The sequence below is a fragment of the Gossypium hirsutum genome, chromosome A08, assembly GCF_007990345.1.
Source record: "Gossypium hirsutum isolate 1008001.06 chromosome A08, Gossypium_hirsutum_v2.1, whole genome shotgun sequence".
NCBI classification, from domain to species: domain Eukaryota; kingdom Viridiplantae; phylum Streptophyta; class Magnoliopsida; order Malvales; family Malvaceae; genus Gossypium; species Gossypium hirsutum.
In genome coordinates, this window is record NC_053431.1 from 64,734,937 (window position 1) to 64,752,565 (window position 17,629).

General features: G+C 33.3%; 1 protein-coding gene across 1 annotated transcript; it reads right to left on the reverse strand.

The window, feature by feature from the left end:
* Positions 1–12,183: 12,183 nt before the first annotated feature.
* Positions 12,184–16,650, reverse strand: LOC107910011 (leucine-rich repeat receptor protein kinase EMS1-like). Its single transcript, XM_016837773.2, has one exon. It carries the CDS (start codon positions 16,154–16,156, stop codon positions 12,329–12,331), a length of 3,828 nt encoding a protein of 1,275 aa, XP_016693262.1. The 5' UTR covers positions 16,157–16,650; the 3' UTR covers positions 12,184–12,328.
* Between the last annotated feature and the right edge of the window lie 979 nt (positions 16,651–17,629).

Genomic DNA, 17,629 nt, shown 5'->3' on the forward strand with positions numbered 1-17,629 from the left:
GAAAATAAAGATTTCTACAGAAAATTATGGAATTTACACATTCCCTCAAAAATTAAAATTACAGTTTGGAAAATCTCTTGGAACTACATTCATACTTTTGCTAATCTCAAGCTTAAAAGAGTGGTTGTTGAAGCTCGGTGCCTCAGGTGTTGACAAAACAAAGAAGACAACAACCACGTTTTCCGACAGTGTCCTACAACGGAAGAAGTATGGAGGCATTTAAAATTCTCCTGTGTACTTAATAATAACGTTCAATGTGTATGGGAATGGCTCACCTAGGTTTTTAACCAGGGGACAAGTGAACAGTGCCGTCTCTTTTGCTATGGACTCTGGCTTATCTAGACAAGTAGAAACCAGTTTGTAACAGCCTAATTTTCAGTGGTGTCGGAACAGTGATTCGAGATCACTAATTTCGACAAATGAGTAGGAAATATTATTAATTTAGTGAGTATAAGTTAAATGTGAAGTTAGGAAAAATTTTGAAATAGTGAAATGTACTAAAAATATATATATTAAAATAATTAAAATTAAAACGAGGTATCGAGACCTCGAGAATTTTAAATCGAGCCATAAATATTTTTATAAATATTTATGGAGTGTTAATAAGTTAGTATTAAAGTTTCGTCAAGAAATTTTAAAGTACTGATAGGTAATTGAACAAAAAGGACTAAATTGTATCAAATGCAAAATTGTGGGAAATGATTAAATAGCTTAAATGATAAAAGAAAGAGGGTTTAAAAGGCAAATAGACCCAAGGTTTATTTGGGCTGGACGACAAGAGCATGAAATCACCAAGAAAATAAGGGGAATTAAGGGCAAAATTGGAAAATTGCAAATTTTACTTAATAAAGCTAGGACTAAAGTGGAATTATCTAGATTTCTCTTTATTTTTCTACATTCTCATCAGCAAAAACACCATGGAAGAGTTCCCTTAAGCTGGTTTTTCATATTTTTACTGCAAGTAAGTTCAATTCTTGATTATTTCTTGAAATTTTTGTGTTTTTGTGACTTTTACAACTAGGTCCATTTGTTGAATTCATTAGTTCTTGATTCTATGAAAGAAATTGAAAGTTTCTATGAATATGTGCTGGAAGTATATGATGATTTGACATAGAATTAGAGCTTTAAATTGTTTATATGCTGATTTTATTGAAAGAATTGAATAGAAAGTGAATATTTGGGACCTAAATTGTAAAAGAGTTTGAAGTTAGAGTTTTTTGTAGAAATTCTGAATTTCAATAGTTATGAAATAACATATAATGTCTAGGAAAAGTATTAATTGAGAAAATTAGTTTAATTGAGGGGTTAATTAAGTAAGAACTGAATTGTATGAACTATGAAATTTGGGGCAAAATGAAAATCAACATTTTGCACTAAAACAGTTTTGGACAGCAGCAATAGTCTAACTTTGAAAAATCTCCAAAAATTTTAGAAAACTAATTAGAGGATGAATAAAATATTAAATTAAAGCTTATTGAGTCTAGATTCTTATAGAAGAAATGGTGTAAGTAATGGAATTGTAAATCATGAGATATAATAAGTTTTGTGAGACAATGTCAGAATGATTTCGGGTTCCCCTATTCTCAATTTGGAAAATCATAAAAAATTTGAGAAAAATAATTAAGGGATTAAATTTATATATTTAAAATTCTTAAATAGTCTATTTTCAATAGAAATAAGCGGGAACATCATCCGAATCTCGTACGATGAGATAATTAATTCTTAGTGAAGAAGGGTCGGAACTGTCAGACAGCAGAACAGGGACAACTTTAAAGAATAAAATGTACTTATTGGCTAAACCAAAAATTATGAAAATTTTATGGTAATAAGATAACTAAGTCTAGTTTCAGGGAAAATTAGCGGATCTTAATTTCGAGTTCTGTAGCTTAAGATATAAATAATTTAGTGACTATGACGCAAATGGACAGTTTTGAATATACATAAGTAAATAGTGAAATTATTGATAATGTTACTTGTTACATGTTATATAAATTAAGGATGTGGAATGGAGAGGAGGAGGAGGAAAATATGTATGAATATTCAGCTAGCATGGCGAATTTGTATGTTTTAGGCTCATGGACTAAATTGAATAAAAGTAAAATTTTATGGGCAATTTTGTAATAAAAAAATGTTAGAAATGACCAATTTGCATGAAATGGATTATTTTATTATTTAAATTACAAAATTGAATGAAATTATTAATTTAGCTCAAGATCAGGGAAAACATGTTTTAAGGATTAAATTGAAAAGTGTTAAAATTATGAAAAATTCTGACATTTTGTAGAATTCATAGGTTGTTATCAATTTGTGTGAGAATAACGGCTGGAAATAAGGATTAAATTGCAATAATTTTATTTTATTTTAACCTAAGGATGAAATCGTCATTAATTAAAAATTTAGGGTAAAATGATAATTTTGTTTAGAGCATTAGTTGAATGTATTATAACATGAAATAAATAAAAACGACGATCAAATTTCTTTATAAAGATCCGGATGACTTGAATACGAGACTTGAACGTGGAAAAGAAAAGATATCGGATTAATGAAATATCTGATAAATGAATCGGTAACTCCGGTAATGCTCCGTAACTCTATTCCGGTGACAGATTCGGGTTAGGGGCGTTATATTTATTGGTATCAGAGCTAAGGTTTAGTCGGTTCTCGGACCGAACGTAGCATATGTGAAGTCTAGAAATACATGCCATTATATAACTTGTGATAAGATAATTTAATATCTTCCAGCTCTGATAAGATTTATTTTACTTAAAGATAGAGATACTTTCCCAACCGAGTTAATTACGATAATGTTGAAAGCGATACTCAAATATATGAGCAAAAGTAGATTATGATGAGTCGGAACTCATAAAGGTATGAATAAATGTTATATTTAAATTTATGCGTATAGTAAGTAAAATTTTAAGGTAAGTATCAATATTGAATTAAATTTGTATGGATATATGTGATTGATGTGGAAATGGAATTTTGGATATATGTTATATTTGAAAATTTTATTGATTGGGAATGTGATGAAATTGATATGAATATGTGATTAATTGAAATATGTATTGATTGGAAACTGGAAAGTGAATTGAATACCCTATTAACTGTACCGGACTGAGTCGGATATAGTTGGCATGCCATAGGATTTTGAGAAGGGATTTGGAGATGAGATTTGGATATGCTGATGTTTATATCCTTCAGATTTATCTGAAGAGGCACTTTGTGCTATTTAGTTTATGGTTGTTCATTTGACAAAGAAAGATCTGTATGATCATTTCAGTAGGTACAGAGTTTTCATTTGACAGATCAGCTGAGTATATGTATCTCTGAGAGGGTAATTTAGAATTTTGACAGTATGTTCCAACATTGTGTTCTAGAGTTCAAAGGTGAATTGAAAAAGATATTCGAGGTTAAATCAAATTGTGATTCTGAGAAGTTAGTAAAGGTGTTTTATGAGTGTTGAAAGCAACTTCTTCTGGTAAGATTTTCGGAGACGAAAATTCCTAAAGGGGGGGAGAGTTGTAACAGCCTAATTTTCAGTTGTGTCGGAACAGTGATTCGAGATCACTAAATCTGACAAATGAGTAGGAAATATTATTAATTTAGTGAGTATAAGTTAAATGTGAAGTTAGGAAAAATTTTGAAATAGTGAAATGTACTAAAAAAATATATATATTAAAATAATTAAAATTGAAAACAAGGTATCGAGACCTCGAGAATTTTAAATCGAGCCATAAATATTTTTATAAATATTTATGGAGTGTTAATAAGTTAGTATTAAAGTTTCGTCAAGAAATTTTAAAGTACTGATAGGTAATTGAACAAAAAGGACTAAATTGTATCAAATGCAAAATTGTGGGAAATGATTAAATAGCTTAAATGATAAAAGAAAGAGGGTTTAAAAGGCAAATAGACCCAAGGTCTATTTGGGCTGGACGGCAAGAGCATGAAATCACCAAGAAAATAAGGGGAATTAAGGGCAAAATTGGAAAATTGCAAATTTTACTTAATAAAGCTAGGACTAAAGTGAAATTATCTAGATTTCTCTTTATTTTTCTGCATTCTCATCAGCAAAAACACCATGGAAGAGTTACCTTAAGCTGGTTTTTCATATTTTTACTGCAAGTAAGTTCAATTCTTGATTATTTCTTGAAATTTTTGTGTTTTTGTGACTTTTACAACTAGGTCCATTTGTTGAATTCATTAGTTCTTGATTCTATGAAAGAAATTGAAAGTTTCTATGAATATGTGCTGGAAGTATATGATGATTTGACATAGAATTAGAGCTTTAAATTGTTTATATGCTGATTTTATTGAAAGAATTGAATAGAAAGTGAATGTTTGGGACCTAAATTGTAAAAGAGTTTGAAGTTAGAGTTTTATGTAGAAATTCTGAATTTCAATAGTTATGAAATAACTTATAATGTCTAGGAAAAGTATTAATTGAGAAAATTTGTTTAATTGAGGGGTTAATTAAGTAAGGACTGAATTGTATGAACTGTGAAATTTGGGGCAAAATGAAAATCAACATTTTGCACTAAAACAGTTTTGGACAGCAGCAATAGTCTAACTTTGAAAAATCTCCAAAAATTTTAGAAATCTAATTAGAGGATGAATAAAATATAAAATTAAAGCTTATTGAGTCTAGTTTCTTATAGAAGAAATGGTGTAAGCAATGGAATTGTAAATCATGAGATATAATAAGTTTTGTGAGACAATGTCAGAATAATTTCGGGTTCCCCTGTTCTCAATTTGGAAAATCATAAAAAAATTGGATAAAAATAATTAAGGGATTAAATTTATATATTTAAAATCCTTAAAGAGTCTATTTTCAATAGAAATAAGCGAGAACATCATCCGAATCTCGTACGATGAGATAATTAATTCTTAGTGAAGAAGGGTTGGAACTCTCAGGCAACAGAACAGGGAAAACTTTAAAGAATAAACTGTACTTATTGGCTAAACCAAAAATTATGAAAATTTTATGGTAATAAGATAAGTAAGTCTAGTTTAAGGGAAAATTATCAGATCTTAATTTCGAGTTCTGTAGCTTAAGATTTAAATAATTTAGTGACTATGACGCAAATGGACAGTTTTGAATATACATAAGTAAATAGTGAAATTATTGATAATGTTACTTGTTGCATGTTATATAAATTAAGGATGTGGAATGGAGAGGAGGAGGAGGAAAATATGTATGAATATTCAGCTAGCGTGGCTAATTTGTATGTTTTAGGCTCATGGACTAAATTGAATAAAAGTAAAATTTTATGGGCAATTTTGTAATAAAAAATGTTAGAAATGACCAATTTGCATGAAATGGATTATTTTATTATTTAAATTACAAAATTGAATGAAATTATTAATTTAGCTCAAGATCAGGGAAAAACATGTTTTAAGGATTAAATTGAAAAGTGTTAAAATTATGAAAAATTCTGACATTTTGTAGAATTCGTAGGTTGTTATCAATTTGTGTGAGAATAACGACTGGAAATAAGGATTAAATTGCAATAATTTTATTTTATTTTAACCTAAGGATGAAATGGTCATTAATTAAAAGTTTAGGGGTAAAATGATAATTTTGTTTAGAGCATTAGTTGAATGTATTATAACATGAAATAAATGAAAACGACGATCAAATTTCTTTATAAAGATCCGGATGACTTGAATACGAGACTTGAACGTGGAAAAGAAAAGATATCGGATTAATGAAATATCTGATAAATGAATCGGTAACTCTGGTAATGCTCCGTAACTCTATTCCGGTGACGGATTCGGGTTAGGGGCGTTATACAGTTCTTATATGAAAATAAAACTACAACAAGTAGTGTAATAGCTCATTTTTCAGTGAAATCAAAATAGTAGTTTCAGGACCATAAATCCAACCCAAAAATATGATTTATTTTTATTTTCATTATATGATCCGTAATATGACAGATATGCCGTGAGAAAATTTTATCGATTAAGTGTTTAATTACAAGAAGGACTAAATTGCATAAAATGCGAAAGTTGAATTCTAGTAGCTATAAGGATCAAATAGCTATGGAATTCAAAAATTAAGGTCCTTATATGGTAATTAGACCATTAAGAAAAGTATGTAGATTTTTCTTGGTGACTCATCCATGGAATTATAGAAAAAGGGCAAAGACTAAATTGGAAATACCAAAATACTTAATAAACTAAAAAGATGATAAAAGAAATCATTTTATAACCTAAAACACATGGAAACCCTAAGAGAGATAAAATAAACTTTCAAGGCCTAATTGGGTAAGTTCTCTTGTCCCGTTTTTAGTAATTTTGGTATTTTTGAAATTGGGGTAGCTTAATCTCTCTAATTGAGGGATTAATTTGAAAATTTATCAAGGTATGAAAATGTGTCATGGATGTATTATGTTGGAAATGAGAAATTTATGGTAGAAAATGAAAGATTATTGATAGATAAACAACTTTTACAAAGTGATTTTTGATGGAAATATGATTTAGGGACTAAAATGAAAAGTTATAAAGTTGATGAAAAATTCTAAAATTCTATGAATACATGTGCTGGAAAATTTGTAATGGCGCTTTGGTTAGGCTTGGAATAAGGAGTAATTTTCACAAGTTTTTCCGAGCCTAGGGACAAAATTGAAATTTATGGAAAAGTTAGGGGCAAAATGGTAATTTTGCCTAGGACATAAATTGAGTCCATTTAGATATGAAATGTGTGAAATTGATGGTTAAATTCATTTATATAGATCCAGACAACACTAATTCGAGGTTAGATCGAAGAAAAGAAAAGATTTCGGATTAGTAGACTTTTTCACGAACAAGTGTCGAGGTAAGTTCGTGTAACTTAATCTGGCATGTAATTATGTTAATTGAATGTTGTGTTTGTATGTAATGTGATTTATATTGATGTACATTACTTGAATGCTATTATGGGAAATTTGATACATGCTTGAAAATGGTGAATAAGGGTTGAGTCCCGATTGAATGTTGAATTCCGATGATTATATGCATTTCCTCAAAACTAATAAGGTCCTGCATTTGTTGCGGACGGGATTTAGCTTGGACGAGTAATCCCATTGACCTTGTTATATAAATGATTTAGCCTAGACGGGTAATCCCGATATAATATCTCTCGAACATACGTTATGATTAGGGTTTAACTTGGACTGGTAATCCTAATCGAGCTCCTCTAAGCATATGTTATATAAAGGATTTAGCCTGGACTGGTAATCCTGTTATACGATGTGTGGCTCGAGAGAATTTTTCTTGGTTAAGTGCCCTAATGGGTACCCTGGAATAATAAATTGAAAGATTATTGATTCGTACACTTCGAGTGTACTATTTAAGCATCCATCGGAATTCAATGATCCAACGGACATAAAACTCTTGACATGGCACAAGAACTTTGAGATGAATTGATAGTGACTTGAAAGAATATTGCTTGATGAGCTCATCTATGTTACTTGATTGACATGAATATTTTGATGACTAACATGTTTGATTGAATGTATGTGAGTAGGCAATTTAACCAAATGGATGTAAACATAACTTTGTATGCCTAGATTTTAATAAACAAGATTGGTAAGTTTAGTTTCTGTTATACGAACTTACTAAGCACGTAATGCTTACTCCGTTTATTTTTCTCCCGTTTTATAGTGCTCGGAAGCTCGTGAAGGTTGGAAGATCATTGGAGCATTGTCACACTATCAACTAGCATTTTGGGTATATTTAATGAAATCATTTTGGGTATAATGGCATGTATAGGACAACTTGGCCAATAGTGGCTTAAAATGTTATTTTGTAACCTAGCCATTGGAATGGCTAGTAATGGTTTATTTTGGTATGACTAAGTAGATTATTATGATATATATATATATGTATGATGTTAAGAATATGTGACTAATGTTGTGAATGCCTAAGTTAACTAAGGTAAGGTGGTGATCATGTATGCTTGTAATGATATGTCATGTTAAATGATGAAATTGCCTATTTTAAATGCTTGGAATGGTTGGTATTGGTTGTGTGTTTCAAATGCAGGTCTTAGGTGAAATTTTGGGTGAGAAATGAAGCTAGAAATGGCTTTATTTTATCCACATGGGCAGACACAGGAGCATGTGTCTAGACTCTGTATGACACGCGACTTGGTTTGGTTAGGCCGTGTGTCCCCTGTATCTAAATTTTGAGAAACAGAATGCTCAAAATTGGGCACACGGGCAGAGACAGGGTGTGTGTCTCATCCGTGTAGCGTGTATCTTGGCCGTGTAAAACCTGCAACTAATTTTGAATTGAATTAATTAACTATACGGCCTAGCACAAGGGCATGTGGCATGGTCGTATGTGTAAGTCAAAGAGTTACACGGGGTCGAATACAGCCTCTAGCATGGGCGTGTCCTAGGGTCACATGGGTGTGTCCCTTAGACCACAGGAGCGTGTAAGTCCTGCACATTGGAAAAATTTTGTAATTTTACGAAAAATTCTTAAAGGTCCCTATTAAGTCTTGACTCGATTTTAATGCTCATATTGGACCTCGAAGGCTCAATCAAGGGACATTATGAATGATCTCGGTAAATAAATAGTAATTTATGTAAATTAATTGAAAAATGTTCTGAATGTTGTGGTAATGCTCCAAAATCCTGTCCTGACGACGGATACGGGTTAGGGTTGTTACAAGTAGAGATATCTCAAAACAAATAATCAGTTAAATCTCAGAGTTGCAAGGAATAGAGGAGAAATTACTTAACTTAGAAACAAGCAAAGATATTAAACATGATGATCGAAGGATGAGTGTGGCTATTTATTTTTATTCGACTTTCGGTCAACAATATTTTAGATCCGCCTCGGAGCTGGTAGTTCGAGATGTGGGAGGGGAAATCTTGGCATCCAAATCGGTTCTCCACTCAAACGTTACATCACCGTTTGCGGCGGAGGCACATGCAGGGTTACAAGCCACAATATTAGGGATCTCTATGGGAGTTAATGCATGTAATATACTAGGGGATTCAAGAACAGTTATCAAAAAATGCCAGAGTATAGAATGTGACAGATCGATTATCGGAGCACTTATCAGAGATATCCAAAACACAAAGACACACTTTCAAGAATTGGGGTTTCATTTCATCCCAAAGTCAGAAAACACTTTCGCCCATGTTATTGCAAAAGAGGCATTGAAAAAAGAAGAAGGTCACTACTTGGAGGGCGACATTCCAAGTTATGTTCGACGAGCAATGGAGAAGATAAGGCCAAGACTTCCAGATTGAAGATAAGAAACGCTTCTTTTGAAACATGTAGCAGAAGCCTAAAAGATTTGATGAGATTTGAAGAGGTCTACTATTATCAATAGCTATGGCGATGCAGTGAAACGACAAGACTTTATGAGGCCAGCTGTTGTTGTCAACTGGAGATATTAGGATTAGGTTTCCTTTTTTTCAGTTTTTTTATTTCATTTCTAATATCGGGCCAATTTCTTTGGAGGTCTAGTTTCTTTTATTGTTTATTAGGCCTGCTTTATTGGACTCAAATCCAAGCTACAGAAAGACAATTGTTCCTTTGAATTTTCTATTTATAAATCCAGTCGATTTATTAAAAAAAAACAATAGGATTCGACAATGCATCAGAATAAGGACAAAAGGTTTAACCCTAAACCCTAATTACAAAAATTCAAATAAAAATTTCTAACATTAAATATTTTTTAATTTTTTCACATTTTAATTTTTATATAATTTTTATAAATTTTTAGGGATAAATATTAAAATTCTACATGAATTATGGTTTAATCTGCAATTGTATACATGAACTTTAATTTTGTGCAATTTTATATATGAAATTTTGATTTGATTCAATTCTTGTAAATTATTAATACAATTATTGATATAACATCATTTTATGCTTATATATTTATCCAATATAAAAAAATTGATATATTTAATTTTTTAAATGTGTATGATTAATCAAAATTAAAGTTGCAAGTATACATTTGAATCACAATTAGAGTTTCATGTGTATAATTGCACCAAATTAAATTCCATGTATATAATTGCACATTAAATTAAGATTCATGTATGATTTGAGATTTATCCTTAATTTTTAATATTTTTATAATTTCTATTTTTTATAGTTTTGAAGTCATCTAGAATGAATTTGGACAATTGGCTGTCCAAATTCAATTGAACCTTGACAACCATTTATCCATTTATATTCTAAATGCACATTATTATTATTTTATTTTTTATATTTTTATATTATTTTGATTATTTTTCTATATATATTTTATAATTTCTAATAATTATTACTATTTTTTTATGAATTTTGAAGTTTTTTTTATTTATTTTGCACTTATCTAAAATAAATCTAGACAATTATATATCCAGATTTATTCTATATATATATTAATTAATTAAAGAAAATATTTTTTTTTTGAAATTTTTTGCTGACGTAGTACCCATGTTAACATATTGCCTTGTGGTCACTTTTGATAGCTTTGGTCAACCGCATTAGCGCGATCAACAATTAAATCCATCAACTAATGAAGATGAAATGATTTTTTTTATTTTATATAAAAGTTGTTTTCAACTTTTTTGCTTTATTCTTTTTTACCCCTTAGAGCGAGGGAAGGGGAATGCGAAGGAAAAGAACAAATGATAGAAATTAGTTGTGTTATTTTTTAAGTTAATAATCGGTATCGTGTAAATTTCAAATATTGACATTTTTATTTTTTGAAGTTTTTTTTATCTATTGGGTTAAATTATTATATATATATATATATAAAACGATGAACAACATATTTAAATAGTTATTTAATTTAATTTTAAACTATGCATTAAAAAAAGGTTGGTTTTTATGGTGTTGTAAATTTAGGATGTTATTGGCTGTTAGAAAAAATTAAAAATAAAATTAGAGTCATTTTAAATTAAATGATTTGTTGAAAGAGGTGTACATATGCTTAGAATTGTTTATACAATCAATCTCAAACCCATTTAGGTTTCTCATCTTTACTACTAAATGATGTATCTAAGATAGTTGACCTATATATTAACTCACAAGTGAGTTTAACATCATTATTTAATTTTAAATAATTATTTTACGTTTAAATTTTATAATTTAAAATATAATTTAAATTTTTTTTTATAAGGATTAGGGAAGAATTATGAAAAATTTTAGGCATTATATAAAATATATATATAATATGAATATATAATGAGATTAATGTTAAAAAAATATATTAGTTAAATTCATAACAATAAAACCATTGTTAGTTAATCTCAATTATCTTGAACTTAGACTTCACATTACAATATAATCACTTAAAAACCTTTACTGTATAGCACAAATATACAAACTAATAATCTCTTTTTTTAACAATTTTACAGTATTAAAATTTGGAGGTATATAATCTACACTGAAAAAAAGACTGCAATGTTGAGAATCAAATTAATTTAAGCATTAGGGAGCATGTATCTTGACTACCTGCTCCACATTATCATGTAACATGCACCCACTGTCTATGTCAAGCTTCTAGCAAGCGGTGTCAACATACATTGCACTGCACCACCATATTAGTCGCAACAAATTTAAATATCTACTAAATTCTCACTCACTCTTGCCATGCTTCCCTTTCAGACATGTCTCATAATGATATATATTTATAAAGAACATACGCCAATCCAGATTCGCCTGTTCTTTAAGCATACTTAGAGCATCAACTTATTACCAATTCTCTCTATCAAACTGAAACCTAAGACATACTTTTAACATTAGAACATAGGTAAACATGCTGCTTGATTGTCAGGTCTTAGATTTTATGGAAGAATGAGGAGGACAAGTGCAGGTGCCAATTGGATTTGGCTTACCAATTTTATTTATTTGCTCAGTAGAAACAGTCAAATTTAAAGTTTAGTACTCTCTCATTTCTGCTAATTAGGCCATGGAAATGTAAAACCTGACTGAAATAGATCATATTCCCCCACATCGCCTATTCGTTCAATATCCCCACTCAAAGCAGTTAAAAAGGAAACAAGAAATCTAGGCCTCAGTTGGTCTTAAAATAGTTTCAAGCTAGGATTCAAAGCAAACATACATTGCAACTGTGAGTTGTAAAGCACGGATGATATGAGACTTCTCTGCTTGCATTTCAATGCTCCCAATTGCTAGAATCTTGATTTACAGAAAAGTGGAAGAAATGATAAAGACTATCAAATATGGGAATTGACAAGAGACAGTGTCAAGATATATAATTAGATTAGCAACTGAAACCTTACACCGTGCACATTCTAACTTCTTAATAATACTTACTTTACAGGATTATTAATAAAGAAAAGTGTCACGTTTCCAGGCAGAAAGACAGTTACTCCTTGTGGATCCCTTTGAGGAGCTTCAACACTTGAAGCATGGTAGGTCTGTTAGCAGGATTCTCGGCCAGGCAAACTGCAGCAATACTGAGCACCTGAAGCATCATCTGCTTTGAATCCACACCCATAACCACAGGATCTAAAACATCTGCAGCCTGACCCTTTTTTATCTTCTTAGTCACCCATCCAACTAAATTCCCTCCTTCAATCTCTTTAAATTCAGGGCCTGTTGGCTCTTTCCCAGTCACCAATTCCAGCAGTATCACACCAAAACTGAAAACATCTCCCTTTGTAGTGGACCTACCGCTCTGTCCATATTCTGGTGGAATGTAACCAAAAGTCCCTGCTATATCAGTACTAACATGAGTTTCACAAGCACTAATCAGTCTTGCCAGCCCGAAGTCCGCAACTTTTGCTTCAAAGTCTTCACTGAGTAAGATGTTGCTGGCTTTGATATCTCTATGGATGATGTGGGGAATGAAACCATGGTGAAGAAATGCTAGTCCCCGAGCAGCACCAACAGCGATTTTGAAGCGTTTGGACCAATCAAGGACATCAAGAGCTCCACTGCGATTTCTCAACCAAAGATCCAAACTTCCATTGATCATGTATTCGTAAACAAGGAGCTTCTCCTCACCCAAAGAACAGTATCCAAGCAATGGAACAAGATTTTGGTGCTTCACCTTTCCCAAGGTTTCCATTTCAGCTATGAATTCTCGATTGCCTTGTGTTTTGGCCTGGCTTAGCTTCTTAACTGCAACAGTCTTCCCACTAGGCAACTTAGCTTTGTAAACAGTTCCAAAGCCTCCATCTCCGATTATGTTGGTCTTGCAAAAATGATGGGTTCCCTCAAGGATGTCACCGAGTGTGAGTTTCAGGAGTGGCTGCTCAAATGTCGCTATATTGATGCTCAGCGGCTCCTTTGACCTGCTGCTGCTGCTCAAGAAGCAGAGATTTTGATCCAGGAAGTTGTTTAATTTGCTTTCCTCAATTTCTTCTGGATCACTCAGCTGGCCACTCCGCAAAATCCATCTGCGTACAGCAAAGGCTGAAGCAAAAATGATAAAGACACTTGCAGCCACAATCCCTGCAAGGCCCCAGGCATTTAACAAAGAAGATCTTTCAGAACATCTGATCTGGCACTCCAAACCTGTAATTCTTCCACACAGATCATTGTTCCCAGCTAGAAAGATTTTTGACAGGTTTTGACAAATACCATTTCTGGGCACAGGTCCTCCCAACCGGTTTTCTGCTAGATTCAAGTAGAACAGACTGAACAAACCACACACTTCCGCTGGAATCTGTCCGGAAAATCTGTTTCTGGATAAATCAAAATACTCTAGTTGCATCAAGTTACCAATTTCTGAAGGAATGGCACCACTAAATTTATTTCCATGAAGATCCAAGTACATCAAATAAGACAAATTGCCCAAAGATTGGGGCAAGCTTCCATAGAAAATGTTATTACTCAAATTCAAGTCTTCAATCTTCCAAGACACGGAATTTGAGAACAGGTTATGTATCTCACCAGCAAGCCTATTCTTCTGAACATAGAGCCCCACCAGGTTAAGCATCTGGGACAATGACGAAGGTAGCTCACCGGCAAGCTTATTATTGCTTAAATCCAAGTGAGTAAGTTCTTTCAAGTTCCCAAAACTTGCAGGAACTACACCAGATAACCTATTGCCAGTCAAATTTAACTTTACCAAACTACCCACACGGCCTAAGCTTTCAGAGATGGTTCCTGTAAGCTGGTTATTCCCCAAATACAAGCCCTGAAGCTTGAGAGAGTCACCGAATTCAACAGGAATAGGACCCGTCAGCAAATTTCCAGACAAATCCAAAGTTGTAAGATTTGTCAAACGAGAAAGTGATCCTGGAATCCAGCCAGTAAGCATGTTGTTGTTGAGAAGAAGATCCACCACCACTGCACAGTTTCCCAATTCTTCAGGTATGGGACCAGTCAACCTATTGTGTGACAGATCGAATACTCCATGATGCTGCACAAAGCTCAAGTCGGGCAGATTAGCCTGATGGAAATATGAAGATGGTTTCCAAGGGATGGAACCGGATAGATTATTGTGAGAAAGAACCAGGCACTGCAGCTGATCAAGGTCTGCAAGTTCCATGGGAATTGATCCACTGAAATTGTTGTTTCCAAGATCCAGCGTTGTCAATGCTTTGCAGTATCCAATTTCAACAGGTATATTTCCTTCCAAGAAATTCGAGTTCAAGTTTAGCACAGAAAGAGCTGTGAGATTGCCGATCTCCTTTGGTATATTTCCCTTCAAACGATTACCGCTAAGAACAAGCGTTTCCAATGTAACCGCATTTCCAATATCAACTGGCAGAGTCCCCTCTAGCATATTATTTCCAGCAGAAAACTCCATCAAACTATTTGAACTCCATAAACTCACAGGAATGGTACCAGTGAAATTGTTGGAGTCAAGGTCAATAACCATCAATGGAAGCTCTGAAAGATACTCTGGGATTGAACCATTAATGTGATTATTGAGCAAAACCAACTGAGCAAGATTTCTACAGTTCACAAACACATCCTCAATGGTAACCGAAAGGTTATTACCATCGAGATCAACCTCAAAGAGTGATTTTGCATTGCATAACTCTCTTGGTATCGAACCCGACAACTTGTTATTGCTCAAACTAAGGTGCTTAAGCCTTGAGCAATTCTCAATTTCAGGAGGGATGTTACCTGAAAAGTGGTTGTTTGAAAGTAGCAAAGACTCCACCTGGGTCCATTTCCCAAGCCAAGGTGGCAGTGGCCCAGAAAGCTGGTTCGTTTCAGCAGAAAACGTCAGCATAGGCAAACTTGAAAGCTCCTCAGGCAAGGACCCGGACAGCGAATTGAAAGACAGCATCAACATCATCAAATTCCGGCAGTTCCCAAGCTCCGCTGGTATTGAACCATTGAGCTCGGTGTAGACGAGGTTCAATATAGTCAAATTCTGTAACTTTCCTATAGACTTTGGAATGGAACATTTCAATGGGTTATAAGAAAGGTCGAGCTTGGTGAGTGATTTTAGATTGGATAGTTGTTTAGGCAAAGGTCCTGTTATGGAACAAGAGGGTGAAAAAAAGTTCTCAAGGAGTGAAAGTTTACCAATTTCAGGTGGTATTTTCCCTGTAAATTGGTTGATTCCAATGTAAAGAGCGGTCAGGTTTTTTAGCTCACCAATTTCAGGCGGGATATTACCAGAGAAAGAATTGTTGGAAATATCCAGAGAGGTTAAAGACTGAAGGTTTTCAAAGAGTGTTGAAGGGAAAGAACCTGAAAGGAAATTGTTAGCCAGGTCCAAGAACTGTAGCTGAGTTAACTGTCCAAGCTTAGCCGGCACTGTGCCAGTGAGTGCATTGGTGGAAAGTTCTAGCGTCCGAAGTGCATTCAGGCTGCCCAGCTCGGAAGGGATGTTTCCGGTGAAAGAGTTAGACCCGAGTTTGAGGGTCTTGAGGAGAGTCAACTCGGCCAACTCAGTCGGAATTTGGCCAAAGAAGGAGTTAGAGGACAGGTCTAGGAGGGTGAGGTTTGAGAGGGACGAAAGGGACGGAGAGAGAGAACCTGTCAAGGACCGAGATGGAAGAGAAAGCGAGGTGACTCGGCCGAGCCGACAAGTGACACCATCCCACTTGCAGAAATGAATTCTTTGGTTCCATGATGATAGAAAATGAGGGTTTTGAAGCCCTCTTTTGAAGGAAACCAGAGCTTCCCTGTCTGGGTTTCCGTCCGCTTGCTCTATCGTTGCCCCTGATATCGATAACAACAAATGAAGGAAACAGAGGAAGTGAAACAAAAGCTTAAACTCCATAGCCAAAAGAAGAAACAGTAATATTTACAGGGGAAGATGGGAAAGAAGAGAAGAGATAAAAGATAAAAATGGAAGGATGATAATGGCCATAGGCAAGGGGAGTAAATTCTGAAGAAAGGTTTGGGTGAACTTTAAAGAAGAAGACACCATAGCCAACGTAGCTCACGTGACTGGAGCTTTTGTAACTGCAATCCTCAAATCTCAATCGTGTTTCCTTTAATATATATATATCTTTTTATTGAGAGAAAAATCCCACATGAGTTTTGATTGATCATATATTACAAGTACCCCTGAGGCTGAATCTTTGGTTTGGAATTATTATACGATAGGAACAAAAATCTTTTGATTTGTATATTAAACAAACGAGCTATAAAGGGCCCCTACTTCAGAGAATCCGGCTCTTGTCTCTTTTCTTTAATTTTCGCTTTGATAAAATTAGCACACTATGGATGATTGTGGTTTAAGGCCTAAAAGCTGAGATATCCTTTTGTTTATTTCCTTGGGTTGTTAGAAGAAATACGTTTTATTTAAATAAAAGTGCCCCAACCCAAATTTGCTTCTTCAGTGCAGCTGTAGGTGCACTGTACAATTTTCTGCCGAATCTCTGATACTCAAAGATTTGGGGAAATTATTGAAAGATGGAAGAGATAGAAATTTAGTGAAAAAGGTGTAGTAAACGATGTGGTTGTTTGTAAGCGTGAAATGTGTGTCGTCGCCCTTCATCTTGAGATTTTCAGTAGTCAGAACAGATTGCTTTATAATGGAATCTCAATTATCAACCCCCCAAAAATGAAGCAACAGAGTAAAAGAACTGGACTAAACTGAAGAGGTGAAGATTGCGGAGCATGGCATTGGGAACAAGAACTTACAGAAACCAGGGCTTTAATTTCATTGGCAGACAAATTATTATTATTATTATTATTATTATGGTTAAATCGCTATTTAAGACTTAAAAAAAAAAATCAACTTCACCCAAATAAAAATTTCTACAGATCCATCCTGGTTTTGTATTTTTGTGATGCAGGTCAGTTATCAGATGAAAATTTTGGACGCATTATTATGTGAGAGTGAGAGGGAGTGGTCCCTTAAAATTATGGACCCCTACATTTCCTTCCGATGAGACGGTCCAGATGCTAATTTCGGTCAGGTGCATTATTCCAATTGACCTTATTGCCCCTTCACACTCTTAAATTCATGTTAGAGAATAGGACCTATTAGGTATTAATAAAATAATATTTGATTCTAAAATTTTAAAATTTAATATTTTTTTTCAATAATGAATTAGTTTTAAACCTGAAGATTATTTTTGGTCGAAATTATAACTAATAATTGCCTTAATTTTATTTATATTTTTTTAAACAAATATTAGTAATTGCCTTAATTTTATATTTTACAGGAATAAATGGTTTGGGATGTGCAAAAGGACAAGGCATAAGGGCTCTCTTAATTTACATAGAAAAAAGGAGTGTATCT